This window comes from Tenrec ecaudatus, chromosome 3 (assembly GCF_050624435.1).
Source record: "Tenrec ecaudatus isolate mTenEca1 chromosome 3, mTenEca1.hap1, whole genome shotgun sequence".
NCBI lineage: Eukaryota > Metazoa > Chordata > Mammalia > Afrosoricida > Tenrecidae > Tenrec > Tenrec ecaudatus.
Window position 1 is genome coordinate 142,416,630 of NC_134532.1, and position 18,266 is coordinate 142,434,895.

At 46.4% G+C, this 18,266-nt stretch overlaps 1 protein-coding gene across 3 annotated transcripts in view; it reads left to right on the forward strand.

The window, feature by feature from the left end:
- RASGEF1B (RasGEF domain family member 1B) overlaps positions 1-15,596 on the forward strand; it is a 33,821-nt gene extending 18,225 nt beyond the window's left edge. For all 3 annotated transcript variants that reach the window (XM_075544910.1, XM_075544908.1, XM_075544909.1), the window contains 6 exons: positions 1,478-1,557; positions 2,918-3,013; positions 8,687-8,782; positions 9,532-9,655; positions 11,404-11,476; positions 15,396-15,596. In XM_075544910.1, coding sequence (XP_075401025.1) covers positions 1,478-1,557; positions 2,918-3,013; positions 8,687-8,782; positions 9,532-9,655; positions 11,404-11,476; positions 15,396-15,420 — 494 coding nt within the window. In that variant the 3' untranslated portion in view covers positions 15,421-15,596. The remainder of the gene's footprint in view (positions 1-1,477; positions 1,558-2,917; positions 3,014-8,686; positions 8,783-9,531; positions 9,656-11,403; positions 11,477-15,395) is intronic.
- Positions 15,597-18,266: the final 2,670 nt, after the last annotated feature.

The window sequence follows — 18,266 nt, forward strand, 5'->3', positions numbered from 1 at the left end:
TCATCTGACACGGGGGTCAGGGCCAGGTTGGCCAGTATGTCTTGGTTTTCCCACCGTTTACCCACTGTCTTGACATAATTACTAGTATTGCACCTTAGTTTAGATGCTCAGGTATGTGGTCATTCTGCACAGGGTAGGGGCTCAGTAAACATTCTGATAAAGTCAGGCTCAACTTGAAGCCCCAACGAGCACCAGGTTGGATTCCGTCATCTCACTCTGGTAGCCCCTCTCATCATTCCCTGTTTCCATGTCATTTCTCCTCATGAGGAAAGGCCGCCTGCGTCTCAGGTGTACTTATCAGGCTCAAAACCCAAACGAAATTGTGGTACTACCTTTGAGTCACTTCTGCCTCGTGGTGACCCTGTTGGAGAGATCGAGCTCCTCCAGGGGCTTCCTGAGGCCGGGAAGCCAGACAGCAGAGCCCTGCGAGGATGGCGAGACGTTGTCTCGCGGACTCTGAACCTGTTGTCAGGAGGCAGTTGTTCCTGGGAAAGGTCATGATGCTCGGTAAAGTGGAGGGGCAGTGAAACCAGGAAGGTCCCCAAGGAGACGGGTGGACACAGTGGCTGCCGCAGTGGGCATAACAACAGTCGTGAGGAGGCGCAGGTCAGGGGCTACGTCCTTGTATCTGGAGTGGCTAGGATTCGGAGCGGATTCCATGGTACCTAAGCACAAACCCAGACGCATGGCCTAGGTTTGCGTTTGGTGTGTAAAATGTATACCTAGCTTGGAAGAAGTGTACGCAGAAGGCTTCTTAGAAGGGAAGGTGGCTAGTGTCCTGGTGGTGTGCTTTTGAACGCGCTGTCAGGCGGGACGAGTCCCTGGAGAAGGCCCAGAGCTTTGTCCACCAGAGGGTCGGTGCACAAATGGAGGCTCTCGACGGGCTGGATGGACACAGTGGAGGCAGCGACACCGTTGGACGTAGTGTGTGTGTAGACTAGAGTGCAAGGACCCGGGGCCATAATTGGTCCAAATGCCCCCGGGGTACACCCTGTGTATGCCCTGTGATGTTCATTTTATATCAGTTAAGTTTCTTGTCAAAAAAAGAAGAAGAAAAGGAATTTCATGATAGTTCTTAAAATAGTAAGGTCGGTGTGTGGGCGTACCACATGGGATCCCGTGGGCTGGTACGGGCGCTTGCCTGTGCCCCAGGGCTGCACTCTGACAGTAATGGACGCGCACAAGTGTTTGGAGGGTTGTGACATAGACCGTAGGACCCACAGAGCTCAAACCGTGTTCAGGCCGGCCCTTTAAAAGCCCACTGCTGACCTCTGCTCAGAGGAAGTGGGAGCTGAGCGCCCATTAGGGAATTGACGAGAAAAGCACATCAGACCTCTGGAGTTTCTAACCATCATGGATGTTGAGACATTTTAGTGCACTCACCAGCACCCCATCAGAGTGTTCCTTAGGAAGGCTGCCCCATTCCCGTGTTTCATGTTTGTTTTTCCTCCCTCCCCTTCTATGTTTGCACGGGAAGCTGGCATGAACATGAGCCCCGTCTCTCGACTAAAGAAAACATGGGCCAAAGTGAAGACTGCAAAGTTCGACATCCTTGAGGTACGCAAGGCTGGCATTCTGCTGTGAAGTAACAGCAGTTACAGTGGCCTATCGAGTTCTTACATGTGATCTAGGCGCCCGGATGGCGTAGCAGTTACATGTGGGGCTGCTAACTGCAGGGTCAGCAGTTTGAAACCACCAGCCGCTCCCGTAAAGAGTGACAGTCTACGAAACCCACTGGGGCAGTTCTACCCTGTCCTATAGGGTTGCTCTGGGTTGGCATTGACTCGACGACCGTGGATTTGGTTACATGATGTCTGTCCCCTTAGTGTTCCTATGGCAGACCCAGGGGAAGAAAAGATGGGTGGGAATTGGGGAAATAAATCAGGATGTGGACTAGTCATTGTAGAGACAGGTTTCCATTTGGGGAGGGGCCCGTCGACGGGAGGAACTGTGATGGGTTGGTCCTATCACGTTGCAAGTGGGGATTGAATCTGGGCTGTGAACAAACGTGCACTTGACTGTCCCGGGGACCTCCTGGCTCTGTTTCTCTTCAGGGTCCCTGGGCAGCAGTTCCTCAGCCCGGAGAGAAAGGTCACTCACCATTTTCTCAACCCTCTTTGCCGACCTGTGGGAAAGGCCTTCCCCCGCATATTTGTGAGGGTTGTAAACTGTGGGCCAAAGAGATCTGTGTTTGGATCAAGCTCAGTAATACATTTTCTCACAAAGAATTCACCCACATACATATCTCACCCACATATAAACTCTGGGCATAACACAATTATGAAAGTAGTGGGGGTGGTGCGGGGTGGGAATTTGCTGAACGGTTGGCAAAAACCCCCACAAATTACTTGCATAAAAATGTGATTTTACCTTGATGTGCTGGTATTTTTCATCTCTCATGGAGATAAGAAAAGATTCTTTCTGAAGTATTCTCTCAAATTAATTATTATTACATGTATGGCATGATATAGTATGTATTCATAGTGTCTAATAAATTGCATTTCTCTCATGGAAGTAATATGTGTTAGTTATTTGTGAATGATTGGCTATAAAGAGTGTTGTTCATGGTTAACCATCCATTGGCTCCATGATGAATCTAGTACAGGTTCCGAATGCTGGAGTTAGACCGTTAGTTACCAGTTTCAGACGTAATATCAACAGTTCCCTGGACAGGATTTCATGTAGCCGTAACATTAGTGAACAGGGACATCAGGTTGTGTGAAGAAGACAAAACTCAAGAAGGGCAAACTTTGTAGCCTAATGTGTTTCATGTGTATATGTGTGTAGATGAGAGAGCCATCATGGCCCCGATGAGGTCTCTAACTTAGCTTGACCTTTCATGTGTTGTCAAAAGTGGGATGGGGTGAGCTGCCTTGCACTTGAGCACTAAATTGTTTATAATCTGTCGTGTCTACAGCATCAAATGGACCCTTCCAGCAATTTCTATAATTACCGAACAGCTCTCCGTGGGGCAGCGCAGAGGTCTTTGACTGCTCACAGTAGTCGAGAGAAGGTAAGTCCTTAAGGCAGAAGTATCCATGGTCAAGTTGGCACCTCGGCTCCATAAGAGACAGCACTGTGGGCCCCTACACTGACTGAGCTGCGTTTCCCATTTAAATCTGAGGAACTTGATAGACCAGAGAGGTGTCCTCGCTTGCCACACAGGCCAAGAGTGAGAAAGGAAATGTGGGCATCTCTCTCTCCCTTGGAAAGGACAAGGTGACTTGGCGTAGAACTTTACAAACGTCTGTTACTGTGTTATTACTGCATCACTCAAATGATGATTTTGCAGAGCGTCTGGGTTGTGTTTCAAGCAATAATTAAGTCATATGTTAGGATGACTTATAGCTTGAAAGCGTAATTGACTGCCTGGAAAAGAGACATGTAAGCTCTGCGCAAGAGAGCTGATTTGCTATAACCTTTTCTCTTAAAAGAATTAACTGGTTAAGTCATTTATTTTCAGGAAGTAGATTAGTAACCGTGGCAGCAGGCCTGCTGTGTCTAATTGGCCATGTGGGTGGCATTGGAAGTGCAGGGATGACGTCTGAGGCAGTGAAAGGGCCTTACTCCCTTTATATTACCTTTAAATGATTTCCTGTTATCCTAGCTCGCTCAGCCCCTTGCAGCCATTAGCACTGTGGGTCAGGCCTTCGTGGGCTAACCCCAAGGTTGGCGGTGCAAACCCACCAGGCACTTCTAGGGAGAAAGAAGGCTGTCTGCTCCTGGGAAGATGATCCCTCTCAGAAACGCGACCGAGGGTAACTGACAATCCAGGAACAGGAGGTTCAGATGCGCCTCTTGATTTAAAGGGTGCTTTTTTTTTTTTTTTTGGTACTTTTCAGTGTTGTATTATCTTGTAGAGGAAGGAATAATGAAGTTCCAATATTGAAGATGGTGCTATTTGAGAAATTAATACCTGGTTATGGTAACTGGGCCAAGGAAGGTTGCTATTCTACTCTAGACTGTGTTGCTATTTCAATGCAAATGGTGCCATCAACAAACAAACCAAAACGTGGGTAAAAGTCGTGACAGCCATCTCAGTCAGAGTCTGCACCCCCAGTAAAGCTCCCTCTCACGTACCCTTCATAAAGATCTAAACTGAAAGCAAATGCCTACAGAAGGTCCGCTTCCAAACATATTAAGCTTGTCCTCCGGAAGATACGAACGGAAGTTTCTGATACTACAAGCACATTAATATCCATAACACTTTAAACATATTAAAATAAGGAAATTTACCATAGGCTTAGAGAGGGCAGGAAACAGAACTCATACCATCTGGTGATATCACAAACTGTTTTCCAGCTTTTAAATTTTGCTTACAAAGTACTCCTGTGACAAGGTGGAGGGAAGGTGTGACCTGAGGGCACAGACATGAAGAAATCCCCGCTCCCTAAGGAGGGCAGACCCTGTGGAGGCCCTCTTGTTATCTGCCCGGACCTCAGCCTGGTGACTGGTCAGTTTGTTGTGATGGGCTCGTTTCAGCAAGGAGGCCAGAGTCAGAGCTGTCACTCCAAACTTCACTGTCACTGAGTTGATGCCGACTCGTAGCAGCCCTGCCAGACAGGGTAGAACTGCCCCATGAGTTACCGAGGCTGCAGATGTTTACGGGAGTAGAAAGCCCCGTCTTTCTCGTGCGGAGCAGCTGATGCCTTTGAACTGCTGACCTTTCAGACCAGAGCCCAGCTCTTAACCATTACACTACCAGCGTTCCTCATCTGTCACTACAGAGCAGCAATTCATTCGATCCAAGTAATTCTGATGTCTAGACCTTCCAGTAAAGGTTTGCTGAACATCTTACTTGTAGAACACTAGCATCCTCTTTCGGAAGGGGTCTTAAAGCATTTGCTTGCTCCATCATATAATAAATCCTAATGGAAGTTATTTTCTAAAATGCTTCTGTGAGTGTATATGCGGACTGTAACTTGAAGTTCATAAAAACAAATGAAGTCATCTCTGTTCCAAACTAAACTGCCGTCGGATCTTTCACAACTGGTCCTGCAGGAAAAGTATGAAAACATTTCTGGACAAAATCCATCTTTCATTTTAAAGTATTAGGGTTCTCTTGAAGGGAGAGGGGACGATCTCTGTTTGGAAGTAGCTTTCTGTCTTAAACTCTTCCTGACACTATAACTAAAGGAATAAAATCTGTATAGTTTTTCACATCCCGAGTTTATGTCTCAAATAGCATATCCCTTAGCTCCGTATTGTAGAGCTAATAATAAATCTGTCAGCCACACAGGAACCCATAAAGTATCTCGCAATGACCCCCCCTCCTTTGGGTGCTTGGGTGTCCAACTGATTGCTTGGTTTTAAACTCTTCGACCATTCTGCATCTGTTGTTGAGAATGCATTGCTGCTTACTAGTTTATCTCTGTATGTGGAACTCATGAAACCTTTGAGGTAGAGCTGCCCAGTCTCTGAATTAAGAGTAATTTCAAAAGGAATTGGGAAAAATGAATCCTTAAAAAGTTCCCCTACTAACGACATCATATCATCTCAGAGCTTCTCTAGAGGGAGCCTCCCTGATGGCTTAGTGCTGAGACCTCAGCTGCTGACTTACAGGTCAGCAGATCGAGCCCACCAGCTGCTCCACAGGAGAAAGAAGTGACTGTCTGCTTCCGTACGGTTGCAGCCTTTGAAGCGCTGAGGCCATCCTCCTGTATCCTACAGGGTCTCTAGGAGCCCATCCCACTAATAACCGCTATATCGCGCCTTGGCTCATGGAAATCTAAAGTCCCTAAAAATCTCTTCAGTGTTGCTAAATGTGGGTAGTGGCCGTGGATCTGAAGTGGGTTACCCACACATAAATGAGGAGGTGATGAGATCTGTGAGGTTTCTTTCCCAAATCTGGGCAGGAGGAGTACCGCTGTGTGGTCTCCTAAGTGAGATTAATGACAGGTCTCTTCCCATGAAGGGGTGCTGCAGACTTCAATCTAGCATCTCGCAGACCCCAGGAATGCGAAAGCCACATCATGGATGCCCCTGTCACTGAGCTGAGAATTCAGTTAGAGGTGCATGCATAGCCTTGTGAAGAATTTAAATATTGATAGGGACAGTCAATGATCAGCACTACAGGAAATCTCACAGGTAGAATATAGAGTCGAGCTCTGAGATAAAGCACTTATTTTAAAACCCTTCTAACATCTCGATGGTAACTTTGCCCAGATCTACTAGGTGTTGCTGTGTGATGTTCCTATGCTGTCTTTTCAGCATATCCATAATAGGTGCAGTCGTTCACTTGTATGGGGCGCACTCGCTTTGGGCAGGGGTGGGTGCTTATTTAAGATCAAATCGGCTTGACTTAATTTAATCCTCATCTCACCTCAACAGTTACTGCTGAGCCCATTTCAAAGGGAAGACAGGAGGCTTTTTGAATGTGTTACATGTCCAGCAGTAGTTTGCATGCTTCTCAATAATACCTCAGGCTTGGTGGACCTTACAGTCTTTGCTCCACTCTAACATAATAGCTCAAAAGCAAATGCATGTGTAAACAAGTAACCAGGGAGGCCCTGTTCTAATGAAGCTCCATGACTAGTTTGAGTTATGTAGAACTGTCATGCATCGCTAAGCATTGTTTTGTTTGTTTGTTTGTTTGTTTCTAGCAATATAAGAATGTAAAAATCATTATTTTCTCATTCACCAAAACCAACCAAACTCACTGCCGTGGAGTCAATTCTGGCTCAGAGCAACCCTCTACGACAGGGTAGACTGCCCCTGTGGGTTTCTGAGCGCTAACTCGGAACAGAAGTAGGAAGCCTCATCTTTCCCTCATGGAGCAGCTGGTGGCTTAGAACAGCAGCCCTTGCCGTTAGTAGCCCAGTGTGCAACGCCTGGGCCACCAGGGCTCTACAAAAGCACTGGGCCCAGATCCATGGCCAGGGACCCCAATTGCCAGCTCCAGGCTAAACTGCCAGTAAATTCGAGAGCCATATTTTATTTCTAAAGATAACTTATTTTTATTGCTGCTGCATATATACACAGCAAAGCACATACCATACCAACCTCACGTTTACATTTCAGTGACACTGGTTACCTTCCTCAACTTGTAACTCATTCTCCCCCCTTTTCCAAATTATTCATTTCCTTTTAGCATAACCTACCCTGGATATGTTTCCTATCTGAAAGAGTTACAATGTGGGAAACCCATAGGGGCAGTTGCACTCTGTCCTGTATGGTCGCTATGAGTCAGAATCCACTCCGTGGCAGTGAGCGTGAGTTGCTTTAAGGGTGTATTGTTGAAGCCATGTCTTAAACTGATGTTTGACAGAGTTTCCAGCATACTTTTAGCGTTTTTCTTAAAGCTGCGTAGTTCTACAACAGTGCAGAATATCTAGTAACATTTGAAGGAGAAGATGGCAAGCAGCTGAGATCTTTACTCTTTTAGCTTTAGAGATTTCCGCCCAACCCCAACCACTGTCATGGAGTCAGTTCCCACTCATAGTGACCCTCTATAGAGTTTCCAAGGTTGTGAAGTTTTCCAGATGGAGCTAGCCTCATGTTTCTCCTGCAGAGTAGATGGTGGGGTTGAACTGCTGACCTTCCGGTTAACTGTCCAACCTTTACTCAGCAGCATCACCAGAGTGTTTTCCAGAGATCTATGAAATGACAACAGCAACAAAATTCTGAGAACTTTATTGTTTTTCGTAACTATAGAGGAAAGTCTGAGTTTCTCTCTAGGTGTGAGCTGATATGGTATCTCTCTCTGTGGGCCAAAAAACTTTTTCAGACCTCCCAGTCACAGCTCAGAAATGCCACAAGAATCACAAGCTTAGGAAAAACTGAAAGCTGATCTTTAAGAAATAGGACAGACCCCAGTTTACGGTGGACGTGCTGTTGCTTTGTGACCCATTTACAATCTTTAAAACCCTGTTGGCATTTGAGAGAAAGTAGACGATACTGTAGCTGATCTTCGTGCTTTATTCATTAAGGACTTAGAAGGCTAGAGAGTCATTTCCTAGAGTTTATTATTTGAGGTTATTTACATAACTATCACCTCATCAAACCAAAGACCTGAGGCAGGAGGCTGTTACTGAAACAGGCCCATTGTATTTAATCAACCGTTCATCTTAATCTACATTTATAGTCCTCCTTCACTGGGGGCACAGCTCACCACACATTGCGCAAGGTTCCTCTTAGGTGAGTTCCGTAAGAACACGTGCAAACTTGTTAGTTCGCCTAGTGTGAAACTTGCTACCACGCTCACCTGAACCCCTGAGCTCTCCCAGTACCTTGAGCAATGTCCGCAAGGCTGAAATTAAAGTACCCTCTAGAAAGAAATGTAAAATCCTAAAGAATATATCGCACCGTGGAGATCCGGATATAGGTCAGCTGAAACTACTGTTTTACTAGACGGAAAACAAACATTTTCTTAGGTATTGTTCATTCGGTATACTGGGATCTTAGAGAACTTACACTATTGCATTAGGAAAAGCAGGAAAAACACTGAGACCCTCCGCCAGCCCAGACACACTTGCTGTGTTTCCAGGGATGAAGCGCCCTTGAGCCTTAACCACAATACGTCATGTCAGGAACCCACTGAGATGTGAGGTGTAAGTGAAAAGCCAGATTTGAATTCACGGAGACCTTTCGTGAATCCAGAATCAGTGTTGTTTATTGATCGCCTATCATTGACAAGAAATTAGATGTTTATTTGCCCAAACTAATGGAAAACTCTTGCTTTCTCTAGATTGTGATACCCTTCTTCAGTCTCTTAATCAAAGATATTTATTTCCTCAACGAAGGCTGTGCCAACCGCCTCCCCAACGGCCATGTCAACTTTGAGGTAAGTGCTAGGAGGTTTATACAATCAGAGTGTACAGGCTGGAGCCCCAGAGCCCCAGCCAGGCTCTCCAAGCTCACCTGCTTGGGAGGCTACAGAACCAATTATCCTCTCTCCGCACTAAGTGGAAAGAGTTCCTGGAGAGAGCCAATGGTTAAGTGAGCGCTTGACTAGTCCAAAAGGCTGGCAGCGCACGTCACTAAAATGCGCCTCAAGAGAGAGGCCTGGGGACCTGAGGCTGAAAAGTCAGAACTGTGCAGCACAGAGGGTCCCCACTGGTCAGTCCCCTTGACCATAGCTAGCTACAAGAGCAGCTGATTTAAGAAAGGAACTAGACGATAGAGTGCCTACATTGTGTTATTGTTAGTTAGAAGAATAGGCTACATGAACGAACTCACTGCCCTGGAGTCAATGCCGACTCAGAGTGACTGTTCTGAGGTGGGGAGACGGCTCCTGGGAGTTTTCTTTAGGGGAGTAGAAAGCCCCATCTTTCTCCCAAAGACTCGTTGGTGGTTTCAAACTGCTGACCTTGTAGATCACCACCCAACATGTAATCATCACACCACCAGAGTTCTTATACATTTATACCTACACCTCAGGGAATATAGCCATTATATAATTAAGGAAATGGTACAACCCAGATGCTTAGAAACCACCGAGACACGTGTTACATGGAGCTGTCTCCGTGAGAACGACTGCCTTTAAATGCCATATCTCACCCCCCTCCCATTTTTAAAAAAATTCTTTTCCAGAAATTTTGGGAACTGGCCAAGCAAGTGAGTGAATTGATGACATGGAAACAAGTGGAGTGTCCATTTGAGAGGGACCGGAAGATCTTGCAGCACCTGCTCACAGTCCCTGTCTTCAGTGAAGATGGTGAGTTGGCCCTTCCTTCCGAGCTGCCCACGTGCCCTGTGGTTAGGTGCTGGTGTATTAGGAGGTCTGTTTTGTGACCACCTTCAACACAAGAGCTTTCTGTCGTGCAGAAAACCTTATGATTTATCCAGAACATATGTCAGGAAAACATCCCAGCCCAGGCCAACTCAAGTCTATCAGTCTGATACGAGTCCCATATGTCCAACATTAGTCCTTTTAGGCCCTCTTCAGACTCACAAGTCACAAGCTATGATGCAGACAGAATGCAGGAAGATCACAGGTTGGGGGCAAAGTCCTGTGGATCCAATGGTAATGGACCCATCACAGGGTGTGGTAGCAACCAGGGTCAGTGAGCAGGAAGGTAAAGGAAGAGAGAGAGAGAGAGAGAGAGAGAGAGAGAGAGAGAGAGAGAGAGAGAGAGAGAGAGAGAGAGAGCAGTTCCCAGCCCTCCTTTTGAGAAGGTCACGCCCACAGGGAGGCACCATCAGGCTGTGACCTGATTGGCAGGCTGAATGCCACCCCTGCACTTTTCTATGTCTTCAAGTCGACATGAAGTTATGTAACTGCCACAGTATTCGAGGTCATTTGGGGGAGTAATCAAAAGGAGAAAAACGCAACAGTGTATTGCTTCCTTATTCTGTTTTTTAAAGTAGCAGAAAATCTTCACTTATTAAAATATTGGGAAATTTCCGGCAGAAAAGTGATTACATAGAGTTTGGAAAAGACTGTGGATTCGTTCCAATGATTTGTTACATTCTAATATTGTAGGGCTCAGTGGCCTCTTTTAACTAGCAGTTTACCTTTGGAGATCAGTGGTGATCACAATGAATGAAGCGCTATTTGAATTGCCGGTACAAGATTGAAACACACTAGATTGTTAAAAACATTAATGAATTAAATTTAGTATCTTTCACATACAGGGCGCTCATGTAAATAATTCACATATGCAGCTAATGCACACTGGATAAGGGGGCTCCTTCATTTGCAAAAACCGGGTAACCATTTATATAACAGATGGTGTTTAGAAACTTAGCAGTTTATGCATGTATTAATTTTAGTTTAGACCAATGCAAATGTATGCTGCCGCTCTTCTTTCCTGAGCACAACAAACCGTGAAAAGCGCAGTTCTGAGTCTGAGACTCCGTTGACTTCTTCATCCTTGCTATTCGTGAGAGTCCTTGCAGAGGGACGGAGGGTTTCTTGCCTCTGTAAGTAGGATTAGTGACGTTCCTCTAGTCTTCCAGCGAAGAGTCCTGGTGCTGTAAAAGGAAAGAAAATATATTTGAAGGATAGAAAACTTCCCAGAGAAACCTAGCTTTTTTACCTGTGGGGGAGTGAAGGATACAGGAAGCCCCACAGCCCTCACACCACCACACACACACACACACACCACCACCACCACCACCACCACCTCCACCACCCCACCCCCTCTAGTAAGAAACTTGCCTCTGAGTGTGTGAGAGCGTCATTCCGCTTGCATTTGTGAGTGGTGTGTTCCCCAAGTGTCCCCTCAGCTAATTAAACTTCCTCTTTGGTCCGAGGCTGCTTTTGTTCTGATGGTCGGTCAGAGACAAAAGCATGATCTTGTGGTCGCCTTAATTTTATGGGCCTTCTTGGTCACCACTGGATGTGAAAGGGTGTGCTGGGCTGTAAGGGGGGGCTCCCGTCCATAAAGAGGAGAGGCGGTGGGAGACAATATTGGGAGAAGGCGTGAACATTAATGCCCTTTTCCTTCTGGTTGATTCCAGCTCTCTACTTGGCTTCCTATGAGAGTGAGGGGCCTGAAACCCACGTAGAGAAAGACAGATGGAAGTCTTTGAGGTGAGTTTCGCTGCTGCTCAAATCTAAAGGGCAATGTCGGTCTCCCTGGAAGAAAGCCGCGTGCTTTCCGTGGGCCATCGTCTCTCCCGGGTCCAAGTGTTCTTCACCTCATGTCCTATAAACGCGTTCTTCCACTGACTTAGAGTGCTCATTGCCACCCACTCAGCTTCCCCGATTTTAAAAGACAAGCAAACTGGTCGGCAGAGCCTCTAGAGTTCCCCTCATTCTCGCCTCCAGGGTTAATTCTTGTACAAAATGAACTACTGAACCAACCTTGGCAGGGGGAAGAGTGCCCTGCGGTTTTCTTCATCTAAAAGAGCAGAAGTTCAGATCATATACCTGAATCGTTCTTTAACTCCCCATGTTTATTTCCCTGAGAGGAAAGGGACTTCCGCACTGCCCAGTTCAATAACCACTCACACGTGCCTGTCGTTAGTCATGCAGTAACGGCTTGCTTGTTGCTGTCATGCTGGAAGCTGCGCCACCAGATTTTCCAATGCCCGCAGGGTCACCCCGGTGAGCAGGTTGTAGCAGTGTTCAGACACAGACAAGGAAGACGGAATGAGCTGTCTGTTCCCGAGGGATTAGCCACTGAAAACCTTTTCAGTGCTGGCTCATGTAGCGCTGAAAGATGTTCAGAGTAGGCCTTGGGAAGAGCTGCCTCCTCAAGCAGGGTTGAGCTTGACAAAGTGGGAAGAGGGACCCTCAGTGAGAGGGACTCATCCGCAGCGGCCCCGGTGCATCAGACAGCCGTGCATGTGAGGGTGGCGCACGCGCAGAGGGTTTTGTTCTGTCGCACAGGGTCGCTGAGTCGGACCGACTGACTGACTGACAACACCAACATTTCCACAAAGTTGAATAGATTTCATCTACTGGATTTTAATCCTTTCTTTGGTTTTGAGAGAAGGTGTCCTGGGTGCTGTGGGTTAGGCATTGAGTTGCTTAGCAAGATTGACAGTTCAAACCCAGCAGCCACCGAGTGGGAGAACAGTGAGGCTCCCATAAAGATGCAGGGTTCAGAAACTGAACCTAGGGCCAGCCACTGTGAGTCAATGCACACTCAGTGGCAGTGGGCTTGGCTTCAGGGAGTGGGCGCTTTAAACCATAGCTTCATTCTGCGTGACCCCCTGCTGAGACTTTGCCTTTCTGCTCCAGATATACTGAATCCGGAGTCCATGTTTTAACAAGACCCTGGGGACTTTGGCGACAAATGTCCTGCTTTAAGCCCAATCCTGAGTATGTTCAGATGTTTATTTCATTAGAACTTTTACACAGAACTAGCACAGGTAAATATAATGGACCGAGGAAGCAAGTTAGGACATAGTACAATATATTCAAAGTTGGTTGGTTTGTATTTCTATTAAAAAGAAACCTCTGAAAATAGGTACCTTTTTGATCCAGAGTTTGACAAGCAGAATTTCCCTTCATTTCATGACCTCAGAGCCATTTGGGAGCCTTCATTAGATTGTGTGTGGGGACCCAAGATCAGCATCATGTTCTCTCATTTCCATTGTTTCCAAGAGCTTAGACCAGCGGTTCTCAACCTGTGGGTCGTGACCCCTTTGGGGGTCGAAGGACCCTTTCACAGGGGTCACCTAAGACCACCAGAAAACACAACATTTCATTGATTTGTAATTAGAAATAAATATTTCACAATATATAATTACATATTGTTTTGTGATTAATCACTGTGCTTTAATTATGTTCAATTTGTAACCATGAAAATACATCCTGTATATCAGATGTTTACATGACGATTCTTAACAGTAGCAAAATTATAGTAATGTCAAGTAGCAATGAAAATAATTTCATGGTTGGGGTCATCACAGCATGTCGCGGCAATAGGAAGGTTGAGAACCACTGGCTGAAACCATCTCCTTTGTCCTTCTCGTAAGGAAGGATGAGCTCTGAAGGCAATAGGATTTTCTTGAGAAACACTTGTGATGATGGGTGAAGGATTAGAGGTGATTCTTCTATGCCCAGAAACAGACAGAATGAAGTGTGGCAGATGGCCCAGGATCGTGGGGATTTGCTCACAGACAGGCCTCCAGGGCTAATGTCAAACTCTGTTTTCATGAAATGGTGTGCCTGCCAATGCACATCTAAATTAAAATCTGTATTAGTTTGCATTTGTGTTTAAAGGAATGTATTGCAGTATTAACCCTCAACTCACTGCTATCAAGTGAGTGCTGACTCATTGCGACCCCCTGGGAGTTTTCCAAACTGTTACTGTTTACGGTAGAAAGTCCAGTCTTTGAACTGGTCTTTTTGAACTGTTGACCATGTGGGTCACAGCCCAGCACCTGACTGCTACCAAACCAGGGCTCCGTCAGTATTAACTAGACGAATCTCATCCTCTGTCGTCAAGTTGATCACGTCTCGTACATACCCCATAGGGCAGAGTAGAACCCCATAGGTCTTCCAGAGCTAGAAATCTGCATGGAAGCAGACTTGCACCTGTAGAGCAGTTGGTGCATTCCAACCACCCTCCTTTTGGTTAATGGTTCAAGTGCTTAACCCACAAATTCTTGATGAAATACGGAGAACAAAACCTACACCCATTCCATAATTTCTGCATGGGTAGTTCAGTGACTACACTTCAGTACATCTAGTCCCCGGAGTAGGAATGAGATACATTCCTTACTGAGAATGTGTAGGTCAGTCAGAACAGGTGCATACCGTCCTTATTTAGCCTTAGTGGTGCACTAGTTACGCAGTGGGCTGTGACCCACATGGTTGGCAGTTTAAAACCACCAGCAGCTCCGAGGGAGAAAGGCTGGGCTTTCTGCTCTTAAAAAGTTACATTCTCAGAAACCCACAAGGAGCGTCGCTCTGGAGTGGGTGGCTGTGAATCAGCATTGACTCAATAGCCGTGAGTTTGGTTTTGGTAGTGCGAGGCAAAGGAGCCCTGGGAGTGCAGTGGCTTGAGCTCTGGGCTGCTAATGAAAAGGTTGGTGGTTCAAATCCACCATCTACCTATGGGAGGAAGATGAGGCAGTCTGTTTTTGTAAAGAATTACAGTCTCAAGGCAGCTCTACTCTGTTCAATAGGATCGACATAGGTTGGAATCGACTCTTGGCAATGGGTTTGGTGCTAGTTTAGTGCAAGAAAAGGCTCAAAGCCTTTTCAGTGACTTTCAAGTTGCTCACACATAACCAGGTGTTGCCTTCTTCCCGTACCATTCATTTTGCAAGCGTTGTTTTCTAATGCAGGTAGTTCTTTGCCCCTTGAAGACAAGGAAGCCAGAGTCCCCTTCCTGTCTGCCACAGCATGGAGTCTGGTGTCTGACCCACTGTTCCTCTCTCATCCCTGCTTGTGTAATGTCTCCAGGCTACTACAGGAGCTGGCCAAGGCATGGTGGCCATGACAAAGCAAAGAAAATAAAGGGGTGAGGGGGCCAGTATAACTAGCAGAGCCACCATATGGAATGCCAAGTGGATAGAAAGCTTATTATTGTAGCATGATAATCAGAAATGACCTTTGTTTGTCTTGTCATTTTAATATAAAACCGTGGGAGACATATAGTTCCCTAGAAAAATTCTGTTGCACTCTGCCTTATTGAATATTTATTGTAAGTGACTAGCAGTTTTCTCAAACAAAACAACAAAAACCCAAAGGATGTTTTCCTATTTCGAAATCTATCTAAAATCAAGCTTAGAAACACAAGAAAGGTGAAACCAGCATTCTCACTGCTCGCCAGTTGATTCCAGCTTATTCGACCCATAGGACAGGGGGGAACCACGCCTTTGAGTTTCCGAAACTATAACGCCTTATGGGCTAAGAAAGCCCCATCTTTCTCCCGAGGAGCGACTGACTGGTCCGCAGCCAGATGCATCACCACTCCGCCACCAGGCTCCTTACTTCAATCCTGGTTCGTCTATTCTCCAACATTCTTTCTAACATGATCTCTACTCCACAGGTCCAGCCTCCTAGGCAGAGTTTAACATAGGGGATACCGCCTGCCGCTGCTGCCGCTGCATCATCACGCAGATAATAAAGGGCTGGCCTTTTGTCTGGCATGGAGGACCATGAAAATCCAGAGCACCCCCCACCGTGGGCGTGCTCTGATAGCAAAGAAAGCAGGCTCCCTCCAGAACAGATGGGGAACTTATGTCCCTCAGCTGACAGATGGACTCAGATTCTGTGAGACTGAAATGTTCACTGAAGACGCTCAGGGGAGCATCCTCTACAGCATCCAGCTCAGCACATGATTCATCTCTTGGAATTTCCATGTGGATCCCAGCTCTGCACCTGGATGGAGCGCGTGTGTGCGTGTATGTTTTGTGTGTTTTCATTTGATCGAACATTTGCTGCTAATGGGACTTGTCCAGCTGAGTGCTGGCCCTGAGGAAGCCCACATGTCTTTGTTAACCGACAAAGGAGAGGAGGGGGAGGGGAACCAAGCGCCTCACTGAGATCCTCAAACTCAGCTCCGTGGTGTTGCCAGAGGGAAGGCTGGCAGCGCGTGCTGGGTTGGGAGTTCCTCTCCTCCCTCTTCCTCAGGGCGTTGAGTTGGCTGCTGGCTAGCAAACTCATTTTTACCCGTGTAAGTTATTTAATATAATAAAGAAGCTCAACACTGTGGAAGGAGAATAGCCACTAGGAAGAAAGAAACAGAATAAACGCAGCAGAGACTGACCACTTCATGTTCCAGAAGGGGCTTTGTTCTCTTTGCCCCGCTGAGTTATTCACGGCGGACCACTGTATTCCCCGGCGTGTGTGTCAGTAGTTTTTAGTTAGTGCCCCTTCACACCGTTTTTGTTGTCGTACTCTCTTGTAAATTTAAATTATATGACGTGTAGGGTCTTGAAAAATAGAACTCACAGCAGAATTACCAACTCAGTTTGTTTGTTGTTTGTTTGTTCTTAAGACTGATTTTGTTTCATTGCTTTTTGGAGCCGGTTGATGACTAAACCTGTGAAAAGAATAAAATGGAACCCCGCCCCCCGCCCCCCACAGCAGTGAACAAAACAAATGGAAAACACCTGGCTGTTCACTCTGAGCGCGCTGGGTGTGAGATCGCTCACCTCCTTAGCCATGGAACTGCGCCCGCAGCTGCTCGCCCGGAGCCATGCCTTGCACTCGCTCTAGGAGAACCGGCGTGGAGTAGTCATCCGCGCTAAGGGAAAACCACAAATCCACCCCAAACAGCGTGTTCAAACAGATGTGTTCGAGAATGTAATGACCTCGTTTCCAAAATAAGAGCATGTATGTCTGCTGCACGCCGTCTCAGCAGCCCGACAACTTGTCTCTAAATTGCCCCTTTGCAGCCATCAATATACTTTACACTCTGCGGCCTGAAGTTGTGCGTCTTTCTTTATTATGGACGGGACGAGGTGGGGAGGGCACTCAACACACGAGGAAGCGACTGTGTGTGTCTGTCTTAGAAGGTGTATGTGCGCTTGTATTTTTTAAAATGCCTGATTGGAAGCATTGAAAAAATGTTGCTAACCAGGCAGTGTCCATACTTTTACGGTACATTGATGCGTTGTTAAATCCTCGTGCGGTACACAAAGAGGCATGGGGGTTAAGTCATTTGTCCCAGGCCACAGGATGAGTAAGAGGCACACAAGTGTGTCCTGGGCCTTCTAATTCCAGAGTTCCGTCTTCAGATCACACCACCAGTGATTCTCCAACTTCAAGATGCTTGCCAGCAGCTCAGGGCTTAGGTGGATGCAGGTCTTGATCTCAGGTGGGCCACGGGTAGGGTTGGTGGCGCTGGTCCTTGGAGCCCGCTTGGGACAACAAGACAGACTCTTGCACTGCCTTTACCTGGTGGCACTGACCCTTCACTCCAAAAGCTGCAACAGATGCGATGTTTATCCGTCCACCACCTGCCTGCGGGTCCAGAAAACTGGGCTGCCTGTCAGATGCAGTCTGATGCATGTTGTAAGGTCCTTGAGCCAAGACTGGTGAGGGGAAAAAAAAAAATAGAAGAAAATTTAATTATACGTGAACATAATTTGGGATTAAAAAGTCGGTATCCATAAATAAAGTGTTGGGGGAGCTCTGCTCATGTTTTTCGACAGGTTTCTGCAACCATGATACAACAAGAGTAGGTGCATGTAAATCATCTGACATGCAAAGCCTCCGTATTGACTATCAGTCCCTTTATGAAGAGCTAACCCATGACCTCAGTGGTTATTTTGAGCATTACAATGATTTCCCCACAATGCTTTAAGGTCTCTATGATAGCATTTAAACCAAAAACTCAAACTTACTGCCGTAGAGTTAATTCTGTGGCCCCAGATAGGATTCCCAAGGGTGCACGCCATTAAAAAGGAATTTTTATTGAAGCAGACTGCATCGTTTTTCTTCCATGCGGTGTCTGGTGGGTTTGAACTGCTAATCTTGTAAGCAGTTCAGCACTGAAACCCATTACGCCACCATTTGAGTAACCTAAATATGACTTCTACAAACAAATTTGCTAAAGTAGTACTTGGCTTAGGAGCCCTACCTAGGTCAGCAATTTGAAACTACGAGCCGTTTGTGGAAGATAGACCGGGCTTTCTACTCTGCGTAAAAAGTTAGTCTTGAAAACACATGAGTTGGCATTGACTTTCTTTTGTTAGAGGATTTGGCCTAAAACGTGTGTAGTCCGGGTAGACTAGAGAAATCCAGGGAGGCTCGTATGGCTGTAAGAAAGAGCTTTATATACAGAGTGATTGTACATTAAGAAAACAGCCTAACCCAGTACAGATCAAGTCCATAAGTCAGATATTAGCCCACATGTCCAATACCAATCTATAAAGTCCTCTTCAGACTCAGGAAACACGTGCAGTGATTCCGG